Source organism: Haematobia irritans, chromosome 3, assembly GCF_050003625.1.
Source record: "Haematobia irritans isolate KBUSLIRL chromosome 3, ASM5000362v1, whole genome shotgun sequence".
NCBI lineage: Eukaryota > Metazoa > Arthropoda > Insecta > Diptera > Muscidae > Haematobia > Haematobia irritans.
Genome location: NC_134399.1, coordinates 176,872,504 through 176,897,560, shown reverse-complemented (window position 1 = coordinate 176,897,560; position 25,057 = coordinate 176,872,504). Strand labels below are relative to the sequence as shown.

Sequence of the window (25,057 nt, the reverse complement as noted above, 5' to 3'; positions counted from 1 at the left end):
AAAATTTTATTTCTATAGAAAATTTTGTTCAAATTTTATGTATATAGAAAATTTTGTCAAAATTTTATTTCTATAGAAAATTTTGTCAAAATTTTACTTCTATAGAGAATGTTGTCAAAATTGTATTTCTATAGAAAATTTTGTCAAAATTTTATTTCTATAGAAAATGTTGTCAAAATTTTATTTCTATAGAAAATTTTGTCAAAATTTTACTTCTATAGAAAATGTTGTCAAAATTTTATTTCTATAGAAAATGTTGTCAAAATTATATTTCTATAGAAAATTTTGTCAAAATTTTATTTCTATAGAAAATTTTGTCAAAATTTTACTTCTATAGAAAATTTAATCAAAATTTTATTTCTATACAAAATTTTGTCAAAATTTTACTTCTATAGAAAATGTTGTCAAAATTTTATTTCTATAGAAAATTTTGTCAAAATTTTATTTCTATAGAAAATGTTGTCAAATTTTTATTTCTATAGAAAATGTTGTCAAATTTTTTTCTTTCGAAAGAAAATTTTGTCAAAATTTTACTTCTATAGAAAATTTTGTCAAAATTTTATTTATATAGAAAATTTAGTCCAAATTTTATTTCTATAAAAAATTTTGTCAAAATTTTACTTCTATAGAAAATTTTGTCAAAATTTTATTTCTATAGAAAATTTTGTCCAAATTTTATTTCTATACAAAATTTTGTCAAAATTTTATTTCTATACAAAATTTTATCAAAATTTTATTTCTACAGAAAATGTTGTCCAAATTGTATTTCTATAAATAATGTTGTCCAAATTGTATTTCTATAAATAATGTTGTCCAAATTTTATTTCTATAGAAAATTTTGTCAAAATTTTATTTCTATAGAAAATTTTGTCAAAATTTTATTTCTATGGAAAATTTTGTCAAAATTTTACTTCTATAGAAAATTTTGTCAAAATTTTATTTCTATAGAAAATTTTGTCCAAGTTTTATTTCTATAGAAAATTATGTCCAAGTTTTATTTCTATAGAAAATTTTGTCAAAATGTTTTCTGTATGTTTTCTATATTTCTATAGAAAATGTGGTCCAAATTTTATTTCTATAGAAAATTTTGTCCAAATTTTATTTCTATAGAAAATTTTGTCCAAATTTTATTTCTATAGAAAATGTTGTCAAAATATAGAAAATTTTGTCCACGTTTTATTTCTATAGAAACTTTTTTTCAAAATTTTATTTCTATAGAAAATTTTTTCAAAATGTTTTCTATATGTTTCCTATATTTCTATAGAAAATTTTGTCAAAATTTTATTTCTTTAGAAAATTTTGTCAAAATGTTTTCTATATGTTTTCTATATTTCTATAGAAAATGTTGTACAAATTTTATTTCTATAGAAAATTTTGTCCAAATTTTATTTCTATAGAAAATTTTGTCCAAGTTTTATTTCTATAGAAACTTTTTTTCAAAATTTTATTTCTATACAAAATTTTATCAAAATTTTATTTCTACAGAAAATGTTGTCCAAATTGTATTTCTATAAATAATGTTGTCCAAATTGTATTTCTATAAATAATGTTGTCCAAATTTTATTTCTATAGAAAATTTTGTCAAAATTTTATTTCTATAGAAAATTTTGTCAAAATTTTATTTCTATGGAAAATTTTGTCAAAATTTTACTTCTATAGAAAATTTTGTCAAAATTTTATTTCTATAGAAAATTTTGTCCAAGTTTTATTTCTATAGAAAATTATGTCCAAGTTTTATTTCTATAGAAAATTTTGTCAAAATGTTTTCTGTATGTTTTCTATATTTCTATAGAAAATGTGGTCCAAATTTTATTTCTATAGAAAATTTTGTCCAAATTTTATTTCTATAGAAAATGTTGTCAAAATATAGAAAATTTTGTCCACGTTTTATTTCTATAGAAACTTTTTTTCAAAATTTTATTTCTATAGAAAATTTTTTCAAAATGTTTTCTATATGTTTCCTATATTTCTATAGAAAATTTTGTCAAAATTTTATTTCTTTAGAAAATTTTGTCAAAATGTTTTCTATATGTTTTCTATATTTCTATAGAAAATGTTGTACAAATTTTATTTCTATAGAAAATTTTGTCCAAATTTTATTTCTATAGAAAATTTTGTCCAAGTTTTATTTCTATAGAAACTTTTTTTCAAAATTTTATTTCTATAGAAAATGTTTTTTTCTATATGTTTCCTATATTTCTATAGAAAATTTTGTCAAAATTTTATTTCTGTAGAAAATTTTGTCAAAATGTTTTCTATATGTTTCCTATATTTCTATAGAAAATTTTGTCAAAATTTTATTTCTTTAGAAAATTTTGTCAAAATGTTTTCTATATGTTTTCTATATTTTTATAGAAAATGTTGTCCAAATTTTATTTCTATAGAAACTTTTTTTCAAAATTTTATTTCTATAGAAAATTTTGTTTTCTATATGTTTCCTATATTTCTATAGAAAATTTTGTCAAAATTTTATTTCTTTAGAAAATTTTGTCAAAATTGTATTTCTATAGAAAATTTTGTCCAAATTTTATTTCTATAGAAAATTTTGTCCAGATTTTATTACTATAGAAAATTTTGTCCAAATTTTATTTCTATAGAAAATTTTGTCAAAATGTTTTCTATATGAAAATTTAGATATTATTACAATATTTATTCGAGCTTATTGGACAGGAAGATTAAGGGAATTGATATTATTAAGTTACTGAAAAGAAAATGCCAGATACCCATCCCGCAAACCTGACTACATATGTTTCAATGTTGGCCACTACATATTTCCATAGTCTTTAGCGAGAGCTGGCCGTGTGAGATTCTTTATGAAATTTACGTACGAGAATTATTCTTCCCAAATTTGACATTTTTTCACCACCACTGTGCATCATCTTTTCGTATAACTTACAATTTGTCAAAAAAAAAATTGTCAACATTTTTTCTATAGAAATTTTTCTCAAAATGTTTTCTACAGAAAATTTTTTCAAAATCATATTTCTATTAAAATTTAAGTATATGTTATTTGGAGAGGAATATTTTGCAAAATCTACCAAAATATCAGGAATTGTACCAATCTATTAAACACTAAAAACTCTACCATTTTTGGTAGAATTCTACCAACTGTGGCAACCGTGGACATACGCCAGATATTGGCCATATTGTAAATTGGGTTTGAATACATAATCCTGCATTATCGATTATGTATTCAAATATGATCGAAAACACATTTATCGATATTTTACTTGTCGCCAACAATTCTTAGCATTTGATCACACCGTAGGATTCTTTACAGACATTTCGTCCGCATAAATTTATATTATGAACGGTGCATAACTCTGCCCTGATATATGAATATCTTCATTCTAGTTCATATTCTTAATTATACATTTATATACTATTATATTCCCTCTTAAGCAAACATTATTCTCCTTACGTCATATTATTCTTGATTCATTCCGCCATAAAAAAAAATGCAGCAGCCAATGAATATGATTCATAGTCCGGAAATATTTTCAATAGTCATGTTTTGAATGTCAAACATATTCGCATAACCATTAGATCTCAATGCAATTCAAAAAACTTCTAAGAACTCATTAGGAAGCAATTAATAAGCTAAGTAATCTCAATACACTTCAAATCGTATATAATACTAAAATGGTAATATCTTCATACTCTACAGGAAATTGTCTAGTAAACGCCACTAATAAACCATAACAACAGCCGGGTCGACCTCATTGTCTCACCCCACATTTCATAAAAACGACCAAAACGACGAAATTAATTTGAATTAAAAACTAATCTCATAAATAACAACTTTCGCCACTTTAATTTCTGAGGTAAAAAAAAACAACACCAGCAATTTTCAATGCATTTTCAAGCAAAAAGGCGTTCATTCGTTCGTTCAATGGATGCCCCAGCAAATCAATAAAAATGAATTATGATCACTTTGCACTCAATCTTTGGGAGCAAAAGCATGAGGCAATTTGAGTTTCAGTCATCTTAAGGTGGCCAATGATCATAACAAATGTTTTGCATAAAGAAAAACTCTAAATTTTTTTTCGGAACAAATTTTCATAAATCGAAATTGATCTATGTACTTATGCACTCACTCGATCTCTTGATTGCATGCATGCCATATTTAGTACATTGAAAAAAATTTGGACATATTTATAGAAATTTTTTATACATAAAATGCTGATGACATTTTTGACCCCTTTTTGAAGAGAAACTAATTAGTAAAATTACACCCTTTTCTTTCTGTTTTACAATAACTTTGCCACCTTTTACTATGAATGACACATTTTGTGCCACTTTTTAGAAAGTTATCAACTGTAACATTCTCACGACGTAATGCATTGCAGCAGATACATATACCGCCTAAAATTATGCAATTATTTAAAGCTAAATTTTCGAGGTTCATAAACATGTTTACCCTTTAATTTTAAGGAATAACTTTTGACCAAGTTGGGGCAAAATTATTGCAAGGTGTCATTTTAATTAAATAAGTGCACAACTTTTTAAGGTTGTCATCGCTAATGCTGATCAAGGTAATTGTTTAGCATTGTTCCAATGGCTATGCCTTCAAAGCGATAAATACCAAAACATTGCAAATCTAGGTAAAATTTTTTTCACTGTCTTTAGGAAACTTGATATAATTGCTTTACCAAGAAGAAAAAAATCACGATAATATTTTTTCTCAGTGTCCTTGGGAAACTTGATTTGATTGCTTTACCAAGAAAAGAAGACAGTCAGGGTAATCAGTATATATTTTTTAGTGTGGGCATACCAGTGTATGATGAGATATGGCGGCAATATTCAACAAAATAAGGAGCATTTTAAAAAGCTTTCACTTGATCTGAACGATTTAGAAATGATGACGATCATGATGATGATAGTTATGATGACGATTTCTTGCAACCATAATACAAGCTTAACCACAGCTTATAATCAAAAAATGTGTGAGACTTTAAATAATCTCGACAACTACTTTAACGACAGCTGCAGATATGTCAGTTTGAATTAACTGAAAATATTTTGAAATAAATGTTGACAGGGCATGTAACGGGAAAAGATCAATGGTAACCATATTAAATCGACCTACACGAATTTTTTTTCTGGGTCAATAATCTTCAAATGCCATTCCATGAATTCTTGTTTGAATTAATTTAATGAATACACCACATAATTTAAGGCTATAATTCATAGAATTAATCTCTAAGTGGGTTCACACACACAGTAATGGAGTATGTTTCCCCCAAACATTAATTAATTAATTTTTCATGCCCTCCGTGACATGTTATGTTATCCAAAATTATGTATTTGATTTTGGCAAGCATGTTATGTTTGATGAGAAAATAATATTTATGTGATAAACATGTTATATGACTCCTGTAAAAAAGTAACAAGGTACTCTTGAAACATGTTTGGGGTGATCGTATTCCTTCTCTGGTGGAGCATGTGTAGATGATAGATTAATTACACCTCCGTTGTGCAATGCGTACAAAGGGTCCTCAGATTCGACCGATCACCCTCTCGGTAATGACATTTCTGAGTCTTTCAAAGCTTCTCTAAGTTGTTTCACTCAAGAACCATAGATTATAAAAGATGATCCTCTTATCTCCGCGATAAAAATGTGTAAGTTCCAAAAATTAATTTTCCGGCATTTACTTTGGTTTTGTTCATAAAGAGCAAAGCTGCTCAAAATTAAATTTCGCACTTTTGCGGTTTTGGTCACATTTTTTTTTTGTGCAAATATGAACTTTTATTATTTTAATTTATTTATTAATCGCCTGATGCTAATTCTTTAATTTAAAAATTTATTAACTTACGAGTCAAAACCTCAGAATACCAAAATTTTGTTTAGGGGACGTGGTCATTTTCCTAACCAAAAATCGAGATATTAAAATATTTAAGATTTTTTCTGTTACACCCTTATATTTATATTAACCCATGTTTTCTATCAGAGCATATCTGATATAACATACATACACTACACGTGCTTAGAGATTACGATGCACATATGTTGATGTATAATCAATGTAAAGAGATAATCCCGTTACCTCTTGCTCTTGTATTCATATAGAGGTACTCTCGAAATCTCTGGTTACAAGATAAATCAACCGTACATCAATGTTAATGCAAAACGATTACAGAGTAGTGTTTGCATGAGTGCACATATCATTCATGTTGTTATTAACAGAGATCATACATATCAATTTTCTTGATTACAGATGCATAGATATTATTTTGTGTAACCCAATGTATGTAAGTACTCTACTGTAGAATATCGATGGGATTATGGTTAAATATTTTTGGTTGTTTATGATCATCATCATGATAGATGTCTACAACTTGCTGATATAAATGAATAGACATCTATAGATGTTTCTAATTCTATATATCATCAATAATGATTACTAGTACTCGCTACAATATCGACAACAATGTTGTGTTACAAGTGACTTTCTTTGTATTCAAAACTTGAAACAATACAAAAAAAACTTAGTCATACCCCCCATTATGCTGTTGGGGCTACTGTAATGGAGCAAAGAATAAAAGTAAGCCGATCATCTAGAAGGAAACAAAAGCATAAAGCTTTTCATTTTGACTCTTTAAACAAACAGCAGGCCATCATTAAAGATGATTTTATTATAGCTCATATATTTTGTTTTCATTTTCTTTTTTTCACTTTTTGTTACCTCTAAATTCCTCATCTTTATGATTAACACAAAGTACAATCCGTGTCAGGTCATTCTCATTCATATTTCGGAAGCTTTCACTTTTGGTAGGGTCACTTTGCAGCACGTTAAGACCAAAAATATGTAGTGCATTTATTAAGTGTCAAACGAAAAAATGTTTTTTTTATACACTATGACATTTTTAAGTGGAATTTATAAAACTACTGGGGTTTACATAAATCTCTGAGTTTGTTTGTCATCTCTTCGAAGGTTATGTTAAACAGTAGTTTAGTTTTTTTATAGATGGGGTCAACTAGAAAACTTTTTGGTTATATCGTCCATTGATCAATCTGAGATATCCACTTGGAAATTATTATTCGGCTTATCACATTTTTTTTATCAAAGGAAATCAACATTTTTTAAATGATTTAAAAAAAATCGACATAATATAATTAAACTAAATTTTTTCTACTTACCCAGTAAAATATTATGCTAACTATTGTAAAGAGTATTGTAATGAAATCATAGACAATTGATGCTCTCGGAAATATATAATTTCATTACATGACACTAGGAGATAGAGAGAAGTTCACCACTGTGGTATCACAATGGAATGAATAGTCTATGTGAGCCTGAAATATGGTGCTGCGACTATATCTAACCAAACCTAACCTATGAAACTAGGAGAGGAATATTCTAGAGAATGCACCAGAAATATTCAAGTCCTCGTACCTCTCACTTCGAACTTCTCCATTTGTCATCGATCAACTTTCTTCACTCTCTGCCTCTCTTCTGATGGCTATTTGACTTACAGTGAAATGTTACGGTAACTATTGGAACACAGAAAAATGGTAACACGCCATTCTCAGAACATTAAAGAAAAATTTCTTTAAAATAAAAGGAAATTTGCTTCCTATTCATGTGCTTCTATTAATGTGAGGCCAACTGCCCTTATGTTCGAAACATCTTAGTTTTAAAAAAGCCACAGATTAGACTAGCAATCAACACCACAATATATCACACACAACACTGTTAGCAATTTGGGGTTTTTAATATAATTTTTTTTTAAAGTAATACTCAAAATAGTTATTCTTCAAAAATAAAACAAATCACAAAATTGTTTTTGCAACATATAAAACCTTCTAAATGCTTTTTTCTACTCTCTATGCTTTCTATATTTATTTACAAACCATGCATTGTGCACAATGAATTTCCGAATACACATAACTATGATCAATTTATGACTGAATGACTATATGCCGATGTATATAATATGTAATACACATTTATGTAATAGTATTTTTTTATAATTAAGTGTTTTAACTTAGTTTTTGTTGTATACAAATGTGTAACTGTAATTAGGACTGATTGCATTGAGAGAACAAAAGAATGTCTATGTCATACTAAATATTGATGTTCTAATAAAAACCAACTATAAATATACTTAGACAAAAAAAACACATACAATTTGATTTATGATGAATGCATAAATGACACTAAATTATTTGTATAGACAATAAAATAGAAAAGTGGATATAAATTATCTTCAATCCATATAAGCTCTATAAACTTCATTTAAAATCTTTGAAGCTAAATAAAAAAAAATATATTTTATTATCATTTTGAAAATATATCTAACAAGAAAAGTTTTTATAGATATAGAAAATTTCTTTTTTTTTATTCCCATAAATTAATTTTTTTTTTAAATTATTGCAATTTCAATAACCATTAATTAAAATATTATTAAATTAACTTCATATAATTAGAAATTGAAATAAATTCAAAAAGTCTGCGAATTTATCAAATCATTGCAATTTATTATTATCTTTCCTTATTTTTTTATTTCCATAATTTATAATTTTTAATTTATTGCAATTTAATTAAAGTATTATTAAAAATACTTCAAAAAATTAGAAATTGAAATAAATTCACTAAGTCTAAAACTTTATCAAGTTATCTATATCTTTTTAAAATCCTAAATTCAAATTAATGATCTTATTGCATTAATTTATTTTCAATTTTTTTGTTAATGAGCTTAATGGTTTTATTTAACCATATTTTGATCAAAAGTGCAATCATCATAAACCAAAAACACCTAAACATTAAGCTAAAATCCACCAAACATAAAAAAGTTATGTATTATTAATAAACCCCTTAAACATACCAGTCCACCCACCCACCTACACACATACACACATCAAAACTCCTAAAATCCAATGTTTACATTCATATCTTTGTAATGTACAATTTTATTTTGTTTCATTTTATTATTTTAACTTTTAATTTATTTATATTTTTAAATCGATGTTGTTTATTAATGTAAATTTTAATGTTGTAAAACTCCCACACACACACACACACACACAAATCAAATAAAACCCTTCATCTTATAATTTTTAATATAAAAAACGATAAATACGTATCTAATGTTTCATCTCTATGGCTCTCTATCTTTCTCTTAGAACACCAACAGAATATCATTAATATTTGTATATGTTTTCTCTCTCTCCCTCTCTCTTATTTTAATTCTCACCTGGATCAAATGAAAACATTAACAAATAACAGCCTACGACAGTGATGATAAAGAAGAGCTTGCAGAACCTTCAGACGATGAAATCAAAGAAGATCAATGGTTGGGTGTCACTGTACGCAGCCAGGGTTTAGGCGGCAAGGTATGTATACATTCTATATGGCATTACAAATAAAATTTTTATGTTTATGGTTAATTGGTCATAAAAAAGTAATTCGTTATGGTTGTAATATTAAGCGGAAAGAGCTTGACTACGGTATGGATGTATGTCATGTATAATTAGAATTTGCCATAACTAATTATTCTTGTAGTTTACATTATTTATTATTTGTATTCTTTGATGTCCATACATTTGTGCGTATGTCCATTTTGAATAATGAATATCTTACTATTTTGTGTTGCTTTGAAAACTCTTTTGTGGTCATCAATCATTTTTTGTATATATTTATGCTAAAAAGTCGCAAAGTTTATGAAAGGTGTGGTATGATGAGTATACATAGATCTATTTTCCTAAGCAAACGAAAAAACAAGCTAAGCAGTCAGTACGAATGTGGTATGATAAGTACTTAGTAGGAAACGGATTTTTCAAACGAATTCAACTATTTCCAAAATACTTTCGTTTGTAATAAATAGGCTAAGAACTCTACTCGAAGACCTCAAATACCCAGCAAAAAAATTTGAAGTTCTTCTAAAGGCACAACTTTAAAAGCACTTCCAGAAGATGCACTCCCCTGATGTTCTTTATTTTAAATACCCAGGAAGTTATTTTAATTCAATTTTTTATAACTTAGTTTTTTCATACTTTTAATGGGTAATTTTAACTTTTTTTGTTTCAAATTTTCAAATAGGTTAAAAACAGAGTAAGAATTCATAAAATGGTACAAATCATTTAAATTTTGTCGAAAAAAATGCTAAATCCAATCTGAAAAAATTTTGCATTTTTGAATATATTTGAGGTCAAACGTTTCCGACAAGCGTTAGAATCCATTAAAAATTATAAAAAATTATAAAAATTATTTATTTGACAAAATATCACAGAATATTTTAAATTAACATCCAAAACATTGAATTCGGATCACACCTAAAGAAGTGATGCAAATTCAGTACAACGGCTGTTGAAATGGAGGACTTCAGTCCTCCATGTTAAATTCATCGCTTCTGCGTCAATTTTGCACCACTTCCGGATCCAAAAAGAATATTTTTATTACTTTTTTGGCGACGCTATTTTTGCTGGGTAGTGGTGAAATTGTTTGAAATCATTAAATTCTGTACAATAAAATCTTTGATCAATACGCTTTTTTAATTTTGGCCAAAATGTTTATGAAAATATTCTAATACAAACTTAACATACCACCCCTTGACCATTTCCTCAGTTTCATTAATCATTTCTTAAGATTTTGTATACAGTGTAGCTATATGTAATGATTCTTTCTTTCAATGTATATTTTTCTAACTATTCTATTCTAAATTATTTTCTTTTTTTTATCAGGTTCTAGTTTGCGCCCATCGCTATATAACTAAAGTACGCGAAAATCGTTATGGCCAAGGTCTCTGCTATGTTTTAACCAATGAATTAAGTTATGATGAAGTTTATGAGCCATGTAAAGGCCGCACCGTTCAAAGGTTTGTATGAAATGTTTTTCCCTATTCTTTTTGTATTTTTTTCCTCTATCATTTGTGGTGTTAAACAATTTCTATTGTTATTATTTGACTGTATTCATTTTTGCCCAAGTCAAATTAAGTTATTAATTTTTTTCTGAACACTTTTATGTTGCTTTTCGTACCATTATGTTTACTCGTACTATAGTTTTAACTATAAAGAGTGTGAGTACCCATTCAGAGATAAACATATTGTGCTGATAATAAAGTGGAACATAAATTATTTGTAACGATACGTTTTTATACGCTACCCTTTTTTAGTGTTAAGAGGTACTTAGTTGAAGTGTTGAAGAAACAAAAAATATAGTTTGCTTTTAAAACACACAGTAGGTGATGAAGTCAATGAAATTATTGCTTCATTTTAAAAAAGAACATCGAAGTGATTAATGTGAAAACCAATAAGAGTTGTTTTTTGGGAAAGGGATTAGAAATAGTTAAAGGATATTAACCCTTTAATGCATAACACACAAGACAGATTCCTCCGAAAAAAATATATATGCCCATGTTCCCAAATCCACTTCCAGGTGAATGTGAATCAATTCCACTATTTTCGTGTCCTACAATTCACTTTCATCGGAATTTTCGTGAAATCAATTCACTTGCAAAAGTTTTGGTGAAAGTTGAATTATGTCCAAGATGGGTGTATTTCCGGTTAAAAAAAAGTACTCGCGTAAAAAATTTGAAATGTTTTATATTTAATACATGAGTTTTATTAAAACTGCGTCCTTTTTAATTAAAAAAATAATAAATTATAATACGTTTATTGATTCCACTTATTTTGATTTCCGCCTTAGTGAATTTTTGGGTGATTTGTGCAACCCAGCTGGTTACAGAAAAGTTCAAAAAAGAGCGTGGAATTAAGAACACCAAAGTTTCACGTTCGTGGAATTGACGTGAATAGTGGAAGTGGAATTGAAGTGGATATCGGAACGTGGGTGATAATATGCAAATTTTGTTTAAAACTAAACAATTTGATTTTAGTAGAGAAGGGAGAATAGAGATATTTTCACACTACACAGATTTGTTACCAATATTACTTTTAAATTTGTAGGTTTTTGAATTGTCTATGATTTTCAATTTTGGTTTTAGATTACACAGAAGTACTATAGATTTTTTGGAAAACCATATTTTTTAAAACGGCTGTATGGTGTTTTAAATGCAACAAACTTAATATCGATGAATTCAGTCAAAATTTTAAGACGTAAATTTTTTTTTGTGGTTGTATCTTAAAAGATACAGTCGGCACTTAAGGGTTAAATATGAGCAAAAAAATCTATAACAAAACAAGTAAACCATATAATATATAATTTTTGTAATGAAACAGGGTAAAGCAATGCATTTATTCATTTTTTTTTTTAAATTTATTCAAAAGCAAAAAATGTCGGAAATAACATTAAATTTTAAAATCAGTCTAGATTTGTTCGAATTAGTTACGATTGGTAAGGGTTGTCAAAATTTATACTTTTGTACTTTTTATACCCTCCACCATAGGATGGGGGGTATATTAACTTTGTCATTCCTTTTGTAACATATCGAAATATTGCTCTTAGACCCCATAAAGTATATATATTCTGGGTCGTGGTGAAATTCTGAGTCGATCTAAGCATGTCCGTCCGTCCGTCTGTTGAAATCACGCTAACTTCCGAACGAAACAAGCTATGGACGTGAAACTTGACACAAGTAGTTGTTATTGATGTAGGTCAGATGGTATTGAAAATGGGCCACATCGGACCACTTTTACGTATAACCCCCATATAAACCGACGCTCAGCTTGCAGAGCCTCTTGGAAGAACAAAATTCATCCGATCCGGATGAAATTTGGTACATGGTGTTAGTATATGGACTCTAACAACCATGCAAAAATTGGTCCATATCGGTCCATAATTATATATAGCCCCCATATAAACCCCAGATTTGGCTTGCGGATCCTCTAAGAGAAGCACAATTCATCCGATTCGGTTGCAAATTAGTACGTAGTGTAAGTATATGATCTCTAACAACCATGCAGGAATTGATCCATATCGGTCCATAACTATATGTATAAACCGATCCCCAGATTTGACCTCCGGAGCCCCTTGGAAGAGCAAAACTCACCCGATCCGGTTGAAATTTGGTACTTGGTGAACTTTGGTACATTGGGCTAGTACATGGCCGCTAACAACCATGCCAAAATTGGTCCGTATCGGTCTATAGTTATATATAGCCGATCCCCAAAAATAATCTACCAAAATTTTATTTCTATAGAAAATTTTGTCAAAATTTTATTACTATAGAAAATTTTGTCAAAATTTTATTATTATAGAAAATTTTGTCAAAATTTTATTACTATAGAAAATTTTGTCAAAATTTTACTTCTATAGAAAATTTTGTCAAAATTTTATTTCTATAGAAAATTTTGTCAAAATTTTATTACTATACAAATTTTTGTCAAGATTTTATTTCTGTAGAAAATTTGTCAAAATTTTATTACTATAGAAAATTTTGTCAAAATTTTATTATTATAGAAAATTTTGTCAAAATTTTATTATTATAGAAAATTTTTTCAAAATTTTATTATTATAGAAAATTTTGTCAAAATTTTATTATTATAGAAAATTTTGTCAACATTTTATTTCTATAGAAAAATTTTTCAAAATTTTATTTCTATAGAAAATTTTACAAAATTTTATTTCTATAGAAAATTTTGTCAAAATTTTATTTCTATAGAAAATTTTGTCAAAATTTTATTACTATACAAAATTTTGTCAAGATTTTATTTCTGTAGAAAATTTTGTCAAAATTTTATTTCTATAGAAAAATTTGTCAACATTTTATTGCTATAGAAAGTTTTGTCAAAATTTTATTTCTATAGAAAAAGAAAGAAGTTTTAAGATACCTTGCCATCAGCAAGTGTTACCGCAACCCAATTACTTCGATTTTGAATGACAGTCTTTAGCACAAGTTTCTATGCAATCCATGGTGAGGGTACATAAGATTCGGCCTGGCCGAACTTACGGCCGTATATACTTGTTTGACACTACTTGAATATAGAAAGTACCGTAGTATACCCGCGACATATTTGGTATCTTGTCCAGCCCTTTTTAAGTTCATAAATTAAAATGTGAACGCTAGTTCAAATCAGTTTATCTTTATGGACAATTGGACCATTGTTCTCAAATCAGATTTTTTTAATGCCTAAAGCCTTTCGAAGATGTTTGTCTATGCAGAGTATGTACAATATAACGGTAATAAATGGGTCTAAATCCGAATGAGACAGATCCTAAGTCACGCATTGCTAGACAAGAGCATCACCAACTCAGTCGGTCTTATTTTGAATTTCCATAGTTCCATTTAGTTATCGTTTTCCGTTACCCGTAGAGAAGATATTTGCAATTTGCTTTTTCCTACCTTGCCGTTAGCCTTCATATATATTTCTGGCATTGGAACACCACAACATCAAAACACAAATTTAAAATAATCTTAATAGTAAATAAATGAAAAATTAAATTAAAATATCACAGAACTTTTTTCTTACTGCTACGATTATGAATGGTTGAACTTAAACTAAATGATTGCTAGTGTGGAAGCAGCATTAGTGTTGTTTGTCCTCTTTCCGATTTATTGCATATTGAATTCTGTGTTAGACTCTTAGACTCTCTAGAGTGTGACGGCACTTTACATTCCTCTCTTTATCTACGATTTTCACAATCTCAAAGTCTGCCGTGTTTCCGACCCAAAACTGTCTTTTGCCCAGTGTTGCCAACTCCCCAAGGCCAAAAAGCACCAAAAATATATTATAAATTCTAACATACCACCTTCCACCACAAAATCGAAAATTAAATGCTCTACTAAAAAAAAAAAAAAAAAAAAAAAAAAAAAAAAAAAAAAAACTTCCGAAGATGTACCTATTATAGAACTTTTGTGAAGTGAATTTTAAGAAGTTAAGGTGTGTATTAAGATCGAGTTTAGCTGCTAAAATAGTCATTTTTTGACAATTTCTTTAATATGCAAATATGCATAATTTTATGCCTTTTTTACTGATATAGTTTTCACTTTAGCGGCAAAACTCGAACTTAGTACTCACCATTATGAACCGCTATTCAAGTATACACCTTAATCAGTTTTAATGCTTTCGTCCAAGTCATTTTGATCAGTGATGTTTTTCAACTTTCAAAATATTAATATATGGAAGGAGTCTTATTTCAGTTGTGCGTGCTTTTGTGAATTTAATACAAACGTTTTTAATGCAATCTTTACCAAATTCGAAACTTCGACACTCATCGCTCGACTTTCCTACAGAATACCCTAAATAACAATATTAATTAAAAAATAATCAATACCAACTTCATAACAATCAAATTCTATATTTGGCAATAAATTTGAGTTTCTTCGGCTCTTGAAAGTCTAATCAAAAATTTTGTATCAATTAAACTTAATACTGTTCAAAATAAAAAAGCACTAAATGAAAATGCCAGAAAGCACCAAGTTGGTGCTTTTTTTGAAAAGGCACCAAAAAGGCAATTTGGTGCTTTTTAGAAATCAAAAAGCACTAAATTTGGTGCTAAAAGCACCAAATTGGCAACACTGCTTTTGCCTGCCTTTTCTTATATCTACTTTGTGCTCTTACTTTCGTCGTTAAGCTATAGTTAGTTGTGTCCATTTATGCAGGACTCTCTTATGCGCTTTACAGACTAGCAGTTATTCCGGACGGAATGTCGGTGTTTGTAAAGAATCTTACAGTGTGTCGGATCGATACGACTTGTCGGCGATGACTAAATAATCGGTAAATGTGTTATCGATCCCATAAACATGCAGCAGTATCGATTATGCCTTCGGACTTAACTTATAATGTGCACAATATATGGGATATGTTCGACACGAGCACTGTCGTCCGGAATAACTGATAATCTGTAAAGCGCATTAGACTCTCTAGAGTGTAACTTACTTTCCTCTCTTTATCTACGATTTTCACACTCACCAAGTCTGCTGTGTTTCCGAGCCAAAACTGTCTTTTACTGCCTTTCCTTATATCTACTTTGCGCTCTTACCTTCATCGTTAAGCTACGTTTAGTTTTCATTTATGCAAGGTCCATTTTGATCCGTGAAGAGGATCTGAAACAATCGTTCCCATGGTCATTAACGCTTTAAGGCCGGTATGTACCTCTAGCAGAAATTTCCCGCTACCCATAAGAAATGCATTGCTGAATTTGCTAACGGAATTTCCGTGAGTGTTGTTATCGATTGTTTACTTTTTGCTTCCATAAGAATTACATGGGAAAACTGTATTATTGGCATGCAACAATTTTCGCAAGAGCTGCATAGCAACATTTAACAAGTGGTAAACAAACACCATGATTAGCATTCTCACTTTGCATACAGTGGGTAATAGATAATATTTTAATCACTCTCTCTCTCTCACTCACTCTGTGATGTATACATCTATGCTGTGGGCAAATTATGGTTCAACACACCTATTATAAAGGCGCCTTTGCCTTCAAAACGTTAGCAAAGCTATAAAATCAAAACCAAAATATTTGAAAATCAAACTTAATGTTGCCAGTGTATATTCATTAATTCATTTTAATTAAAAAATGATTTATTTTTAAGAAAACTTTCCTTATTTGCATAAAAAATATGAATTATTTAAAATTTCCACAAAGCAAATGATGTCAAGGCTATGAGATTTCATTAGAATAATGGAAAAGTGAGAACTGAGGTGTGGTGTTCCATGCATATCCTGTGCAAAACAACAACAGAAATTCACATGCCCACAGGCAAAAAACAAAACGCTACTATATGCGTGTCACTCTAACATTTCGACACTTAACAGAAACAAGCAAAGTGTGACATTATCATCGCTCTCAATATATCCTAACCACCGGTATGACTGACAGTCAGCCAATAGAGGCAAGGATAAAGCATGTTATGGTTATATGAAAATAAAATAAGGATGCGTGAATAAGTGACATATTCAGGTTAGCTCAATAACCAAAGGCAAACGCCAGATATCTAGCATATCTAAGCAGTTAATCTAATGAATTATGTATTATTCTTACACAATCCTTGTGGTTATTATGTAAATAAATTTATATGCTCATAATTGTATCCTTATCTATTATTATTTTCATTTCAGAGCCCATGAAGATTATGGCTTTTGTCAGGTGGGCACATCTGGAGCCTTATTGGATGACAACACCATGGTTTTGGGCACTCCTGGTCCCTTTACATGGCGTGGCACGGTCTTTGTAACGGAAATCGGTGGAGAATATTTGGAACGTGATAAGAATATGTACTATGGTGATCATTCGGATACCTCTTCACCTGTGGAAAAGTACAGCTACTTGGGTATGGCTGTAACGGGAGGACGTTACTTTGGTGATCGCATGTCCTATGCAGCTGGTGCACCACGATCCAATGGTCATGGCCAAGTTATAATATTCGATAAGGATAATCGTAATCCCATTCCGGTACATATGATCATTGAGGGTGAACAATTTGGCTCCAGCTTTGGTTACGAACTGACCACGGCCGATATTAATGGTGACGGGAATCCCGATTTAATTGTAGCGGCTCCTTTCTATTTCAATAAGACCGAGGGAGGTGCTGTTTACATTTATCAAAATGCCAATGATATGCTTCCATATAAGCCCACATTGAAATTAACGGGAACTTTTGAAAGTCGCTTTGGTTTGGCCTTGGGGAAGATAGGTGACATCAATAACGATCATTGTGATGACTTGGCCATTGGGGCACCCTATGAAGATGATGGCGTTGTATACATTTACTTGGGCAATAGGCTGGGATTGAATTCGAAACCTTCACAGAGAATTCAAGCTTCCGATTTGGGTTTAATGCCTCATGCCATTAAGACTTTTGGTAGTTCCATAACAGGGGGAACCGATTTGGATGGTAATTCTTATACCGATGTGGTGATAGGAGCCTATGAATCCTCAGCTGTGGTGGCTTTACTCGCACGACCCATCATTAGTATACAAACAAAATGGAAAAGTAAAGAATTGAAAAATATAGATCCTACCAAAAGTGGCTGTGCCACTGATCTCTCGACGAACATGACCTGCTTCACCTTTGAGGCCTGTTGTTCCATTGATCCGTATGAACAATCGACAGTCAATAAGGATTTGAAATTAATGTACACCGTAGAGGCTGAGACATTTGCCCCCAATAAGAAATTCTCTCGTGTCTTTTTCGATCGTGAAAATAAACGCAGTAATGTCATAAAGCGTGAGGTGACCGTACGAACAGATGGTCGTTTGTCTTGCAATCAAGTGACTGGCTATATTAAGGAGAATACTCGTGATATTCAAAGCCCTATAAAATTTAAACTCAATTTCACTTTGGTCGAAACTAAATTACCCGATTCGGGATTGAAAGGTTTAAATCCCATATTGGATCAAACACAAGCGAATATTGAATTTGAAGGAACCTTCCAGAAGGATTGTGGTGAAGATGACATTTGTGAGAGTAACTTGGAATTGAGCGCTGAATTGGATTTGAATATGGAGAGTGAGTATTTTTGGAATGGGAAATTGCATGAATTTTACAATACAGTCATATTTAACTTATAAACTTATAAAACAATACAACCTCCATTGATCATTTTATGATTACCATGAAATACCTTTATTTTCATATAAAAAGTTTAACGGTAGTTTATGGTAACCAGCTGACAACAGCTGATTTTGAAAAATAGTGTTGCCACTTATTAAGAATTTGTAATTAAAACATGCAATGATTTTCTAATTTTCCCCCTTTCTTTTTACAGATGAAAATTATGCTTTGGTCTTGGGCGAACAGGAAGAAATTCGTATCAATATCAATGTTACGAATAGTGCAGACTCAGCCTATGAAACTCAATTGTTTATAGTACAACAGAAGAGTGTTTCATATATAGCAGCTATAAAAACGGTATGTATCAATAACATTGTAATAACCAGATGTCACCCTGAATCAGAGAATTTGACAACAATAATGAAGAGTAGAGCGAAAACTGAAGCCGAGCCATTTTTTTGTCGGCGGCGGCTGACATAAATTTTTGCCTCCGGCGGTGGTGGTTTGACTGCTCATGGCGGTTGAGATTCCTTTAATTTGATCTTGTAGAGGATAATTATCCGCCGCGGAATAGACAAATTTAGATCGGTTCGGCCGTCAAGATGCCGCAGCTTCATTGGCGTTGGGGATTCCTCCATATTATTTGCCATAATAAATTCTTTGAAAAAATAATATTTGATTTTCTTTATACTTTTCCAGAGCACCGCAATTTGTAGTCGCTTCAATGACACTGTAGTTGCATGCAGTTTGGGTAATCCCATGCGTCGTGGAACATCTGCCCAAGTTTCTATACGTTTTGATCCTAGCGGCTTGGAATTGGAGGAGAGAAATTTAACTTTTGATATATTTGCTAATACAACCTCGAAATTAATTGGCCGCCGTAAACCCCAACAGAAATTGGATGTCAAGGTAATCAAGAGGGCCGAGTTAAGTTTGCAAGGATGGGCCAGACCTGAACAGAGTTTCTACAGTGGTGAAATGAAATTGGAGAATACCATGATGCAAATGGAAGATGTGGGATCACAAGTTATGCACACATATCAGGTAAGGTTTACATAAATGGAGAATTCTTGGAAAATATTAATATTTACGTTTCTATTCCAGATTTACAATGAGGGCCCTTGGAAGGCACCTAAAGTTCAACTAACAATCTATTGGCCGCATCAGGTACACAGTGAAAAGGATAATCGCGACAAATGGCTATTGTATTTGGAAGAAACACCAATTATCGATAATGTACGACAAGGAGAATGTTTTGTCTCCTCCGAATATGTGAATCCCCTAAAATTGACTACGAAATCGAAAACGAACCTTATAGTAGATGATTTACTCTTAGGGCCAGCTCCCTATATGATGAGACCATTGAATAAAAGTCAATTTGCTCATCGAACCTATATGGAAAAATCCAGTTATAGCAGTAGCAAACAAGAGATCTCAAGTGAAGATGCCAACTCTGGTTTTCTAAATCGTTTACGCCGTGATACTCTAACACGAATCATAAGACCCGAACGTTTTATGGATATACGTGGTGATCATAAGAATCGAAAACGAGATATAGTCGAATTGGATTGTACAAAGGCTACAGCCAAATGTATTAAAATTCAATGTGATATTTATAATATGCCATCGAATACAGAGGCCTATGTTCATATAAAAGCACGTTTATGGAATTCCACACTGGTGTCGGAACATCCGCGTGCCGATGCAGTGAGAATTATATCAACAGCACATGTCCAGATTCCACCAGAATTTAGTGTGGAACAAACACAGACGACGGAACCTTTAACGGTAAGTTTTTTTGGTTTTTTGATAATTTTATATTTAAATGGGATTTTAGGTTAATTAGTAAGACGTAACGTACTACAATGTAATGAAGTATAACATTTTGTACACGGGAAAAAGTAATTTCTTTTCTGAGATTAATTGAGTAATAAAAGTATCAGTTTTCGCCGAGGAAACAGGAAATAGTACTCACATAAAAATGAAAATTCAGAGTCAAACGTGTTTTATTTGATTTAAAAAATGCTGCATTTTATTTGAAAAATAATTGGGACGTGAAAACAAATTAGAGATACGTGGCAACACTGTGCCGCGTAATTAAAATCTATTCCAATTTTTTCACGCCAAAAGAGAGAGAGTGTTGCCACACGTTCTTATTGAATTGGTACTAATGGGCCGCTCGTGCTATACTTTTATTCGCACAAACTGTATGTGTCCAAAGGGCATCTTATAACAGGTTGCCGATAAGTCTAGACCGGGGACTTATCAGCCAACAAAGAAAAACAATTTTTTTTGTCAAAATTCGTTTTTATTATTCAACATAGTTCCCTTCAAGAGCGATACAACGATTATAACGACCTTCCAATTTTTTGATACCATTTTGGTAGTACCTTCGGTTTTGCCTCAAAATAGGCCTCAGTTTCGGCGATCACATCTTCATTGCAGCCAAAATTTTTCCTTGCGAGCATCCTTTTGAGGTCTGAGAACAAGAAAAAGTCGCTGGGGGCCAGATCTGGAGAATACGGTGGGTGGGGAAGCAATTCGAAGCCCAATTCATGAATTTTTGCCATCGTTCTCAATGAATTGTGGCATGGTGCGCTGTCTTGGTGGAATAACACTTTTTTCTTCTTCATATGGGGCCGTTTTGCCGCGATTTCCACCTTCAAACGCTCCAATAACGTCATATAATAGTCACTGTTGATGGTTTTTTGCCTTCTCAAGATAATCGATAAAAATTATTCCATGCGCATCTCAAAAAACAGAGGCCATTACTTTGCCAGCGGACTTTTGAGTCTTTCCACGCTTCGGAGACGGTTCACCGGTCGCTGTCCACTCAGCCCACTGTCGATTAGACTCAAGAGTGTAGTGATGGAGCCATGTTTCATCCATTGTCACATATCGACGGAAAAACTCGGGGGTATTACGAGTTAACAGCTGCAAATACCGCTCAGAATCATCAACACGTTGTTGTTTTTGGTCAAATGTGAGCTCGCGCGGCACCCATTTTGCACAGAGCTTCCGCATATCCAAATATTGATGAATGATATGACCAACACGTTCCTTTGATATCTTTAAGGTTTCTGTTATCTCGATCAACTTTATTTTACGGTCATTCAAAATCATTTTGTGGATTTTTTGATGTTTTCGTCGGTAACCACCTCTTTCGGGCGTCCACTGCGTTCACCGACCTCCGTGCTCATTTCACCACGCTTTAATTTTGCATACCAATCAATTATTGTTGATTTTCCTGGGGCAGAGTCCGGAAACTCATTATTAAGCCAAGTTTTTGCTTCCACCGTATTTTTCCCTTCAGAAAACAGTATTTTATCAAAACACGAAATTCCTTTTTTTCCATTTTTTTCACAATAACAAAAGTTGCTTCACAAAAGACGCTCTATCTCACAAACTAATTGACTTACATCCCAATAAACACAGGCTGAGCGTTTTTCAAATGCAACAACTTTTCAGTTTGAGGGTAAATATAATTTTCAACATAAATTCAACATGACTTGAAATAGCTCATCTTCAATACATCTTCAAATTGTTTGCGAATTACTTCCAATTTGCCAAAATGTTGACGAAATCTTTGAAAAGGTGTTGAAGATAATATGAGAAAACTTTGACAAAACACTACCCTAAAATGCAACGAAAAAACCATGTGGTTTTCAATACTTATTTGTGCAACGAAGTTCGTGGTCAATTGCAAGAAGTAAAAAATGGAAAATTTTAGACAAATAAAATAGTTTATAAAAATAGGTAAGTGACAATAATAAATGAAATAAAACTTTAAGGAAGTCACTAAATGTATATCTCTTTGCAGAAAACTAAAATTATGGATACTACGTTTTTGAAAACATTAAAAAGCTGACCGATGAAAAAATGGTGGACAATTAACTGGAACTGCTTCAAATAGTTTATAATAATTGGTACGTCAATATAAAAAATTAAATCATCACTTTAGAGAAGTCACTAAATTTAAATCTCTTTGCAGAAAACTAAAATCTTTGGATGCTACATTCTTGCAAACATTAAGAAGCTGACCAATGAAAAATGAGTGGCTTATCGACATGAAAAAGTTTCCGGAAACATTACAAGTGCAACCAATTAAAATTGTTAAAAACAATAAATTGTTGAAATCAACAACTTTTGGATGAAAATGTGCATCACATCGTCAGTTTAATTCATATGCTATTATCAGTTTAAAGTGGATATTTTGTGAATTCCTTCTGCTGGAAATCAATTCTAACACGCGGTCCAGTACGTTCCTAATTTCAAATTGCCCGCATGTTAATAAATTTTAATGCTGTTTTATGACACCAAAAGGAAGGAAATAGAATTATCAATGCAAAAGTGTTTACTAATAATGTTTAAGATATTTAAAGTTTTGTTGTTTGCTTTTTTTGTTCTTATTTGTTGATATGTTTAATAAGATTATTATTTATCAATTGGTATTGTAGTGTATTATGTAGTGTAGTGTATTATTATATATTTTATTTTGATAAAAATGAATAAATTATACAAAATTCATAGAATTTTGGCTTTGACTTTCAATTTGAAGTGGGGATTTCATACAAATTTAGGTTGAAAAGTATTTGCAACAATGTTAATTTTGAATTTGACTCGCATCGAAAATTGTTTGACAAATTATTGAGTAGCGATGCATTTCAATTTGAGGATAACACTTGAGATATTATTGCTAATGTGTTGAATTTCACTGTTGAGGGTAATGTCTGTTTTTTGTTGAGAACGCGATTTTCTCAACAATTTCTCAACTTGAATATTACCCTAATCCTTTGAAAAAATGTTTGAAAAATTGTTGAAATTTAGCATTTTTCAAACGTTTGTGTTTATTGGGATACGTCAATTAGTTTGTGAGATAGAGCCATCTATGTGTCAGACCGGGGACTTATCAACCAACTTGTTAATGTGGCCATCTTATAATGTGTATGTCGAACGAACTCTATCGATCGACCAGTGTTGCCAACTCCCCAAGGCCAAAAAGCACCAAAAATATATTATAAATTCTAACATACCACCTTCCACCACAAAATCGAAAATTAAATGCTCTACTAAAAAAAAACTTCAACTTTCAAAATATTAATATATGGAAGGAGTCTATTGCTTATTTCAGTTGTGCGTGCTTTTGTGAATTTAATACAAACGTTTTTAATGACATCTTTACCAAATTCAAAAATTCGGCACTCATCGTTCGACTTTCCTACAGAATACCCTAAATAACAATATTAATTAAAAACCAGTGAGTAAAGTAGAAAGTCGGACGGCGCCGACTATATCATACCCTAAACCACCCTAATATTTTGCAGGTATGATTGATACCACAGAAGGTCACTTTTTGTAAAATTTGAGTACGATCAGTTAATAAATGAGGCCCCTATGGTAAAAAATAAGGTTATTAGGGGCAAATTATTCAAAATCGGACGATACATATATATGGGAGCTTTATCTAAATTTGAACCGATTTCGATGAAATTTAGCACATATCGGTAGTGCTATAGAATATTACATTTAGCCAACTTTGAGTACGATCGGTTGATAAATAAGGGTTTTACGGTCAAATTTGACCAAATCGGGCGATACATATATATGGGAGCTATATCTAAATCTGATCCGATTTCGATGAAATTTTGCAGACTTAAAGGGTGATGAAAAAGTTTACTATGTGCAAAATTTGATGACGATCGGTTTGTAAAAAAGCGCAACGTGACTCCATTTGTCGAAATCGGGCGATACATATATATGGGAGCTATATCTAAATCTGATCCGATTTCTTCCAAATTCAATAGCGTTCGTCCTTGTGCCCAAAAAACACCCTGTACCAAATTTCATCCAAATCGGTTAATAATTGCGACCGGAATCCTGTGAACAACAAATGCATGGACAGACGGACGGACACCAAGCGCTAGATCGACTCAGGAGGTGATTCTGAGTCGATCGGTATATATTTTATGGGGTCTAAAATCAATATTTCTGGTAGGCACATTTTTGGCCGATCGAACTTCTTATACCCTAACCACTATGTGGTTTAGGGTATAAATAATAAATACCAACTTCATAATAATCAAATTCTATATTTGGCAATAAATTTGAGTTTCTTCAGCTCTTGAAAGTCTAATCAAAATTTTTGTATCAATTACTTAATACTGTTCAAAATAAAAAAAGCACCAAAAGCACTAAATGAAATTGCCAGAAAGCACCAAGTTGGTGCTTTTTTTGAAAAGGCACCAAAAAGGCAATTTGGTGCTTTTTAGAAATCAAAAAGCACTAAATTTAGTGCTAAAAGCACCAAATTGGCAACACTGCGATCGACTGAAAAAGGAAACTAATAGCTGAATTTATAACCAAAAATCAGTTGTTTCGGTACATTTCAGCTCGGTTGACATGCAGAAATCAGCTGATAAATTATGGTGTGGCCAACATGTGGGATTTGTCTCGAAAAGTTGGATTGTTATAATAACCTCCTGTTTCTGTATATCGATCGACTGGAATGCATAGAAACAGCTGATTTCTGGTTATAAATTCAGCTGTTTGTTTCGATTTCAGTCGATCGATTTAGCTCGATCGACATACAGAATCAGGCTGTAAGAATGCATTTTACTCTCTTTGCTTAAAATTGCTGCAAAGTACGCAAACGGCA

General features: G+C 31.0%; 1 protein-coding gene and 1 long non-coding RNA gene across 3 annotated transcripts in view; both read left to right on the top strand.

The window, feature by feature from the left end:
* The window catches only part of mew (multiple edematous wings), a 309,829-nt gene that overhangs the window by 282,012 nt on the left and 2,760 nt on the right, over positions 1-25,057 (top strand). For both annotated transcript variants that reach the window (XM_075299218.1, XM_075299217.1), the window contains 6 exons: positions 9,231-9,337; positions 10,685-10,818; positions 16,967-18,357; positions 18,617-18,759; positions 19,102-19,446; positions 19,507-20,190. In XM_075299218.1, the coding sequence (XP_075155333.1) occupies positions 9,231-9,337; positions 10,685-10,818; positions 16,967-18,357; positions 18,617-18,759; positions 19,102-19,446; positions 19,507-20,190 (2,804 nt within the window). The remainder of the gene's footprint in view (positions 1-9,230; positions 9,338-10,684; positions 10,819-16,966; positions 18,358-18,616; positions 18,760-19,101; positions 19,447-19,506; positions 20,191-25,057) is intronic.
* LOC142228721 (uncharacterized) lies at positions 21,896-22,934 on the top strand. Its single transcript, XR_012720252.1, has 3 exons — positions 21,896-22,158; positions 22,223-22,328; positions 22,394-22,934. It is a non-coding gene; the product is annotated as an uncharacterized LOC142228721 (long non-coding RNA).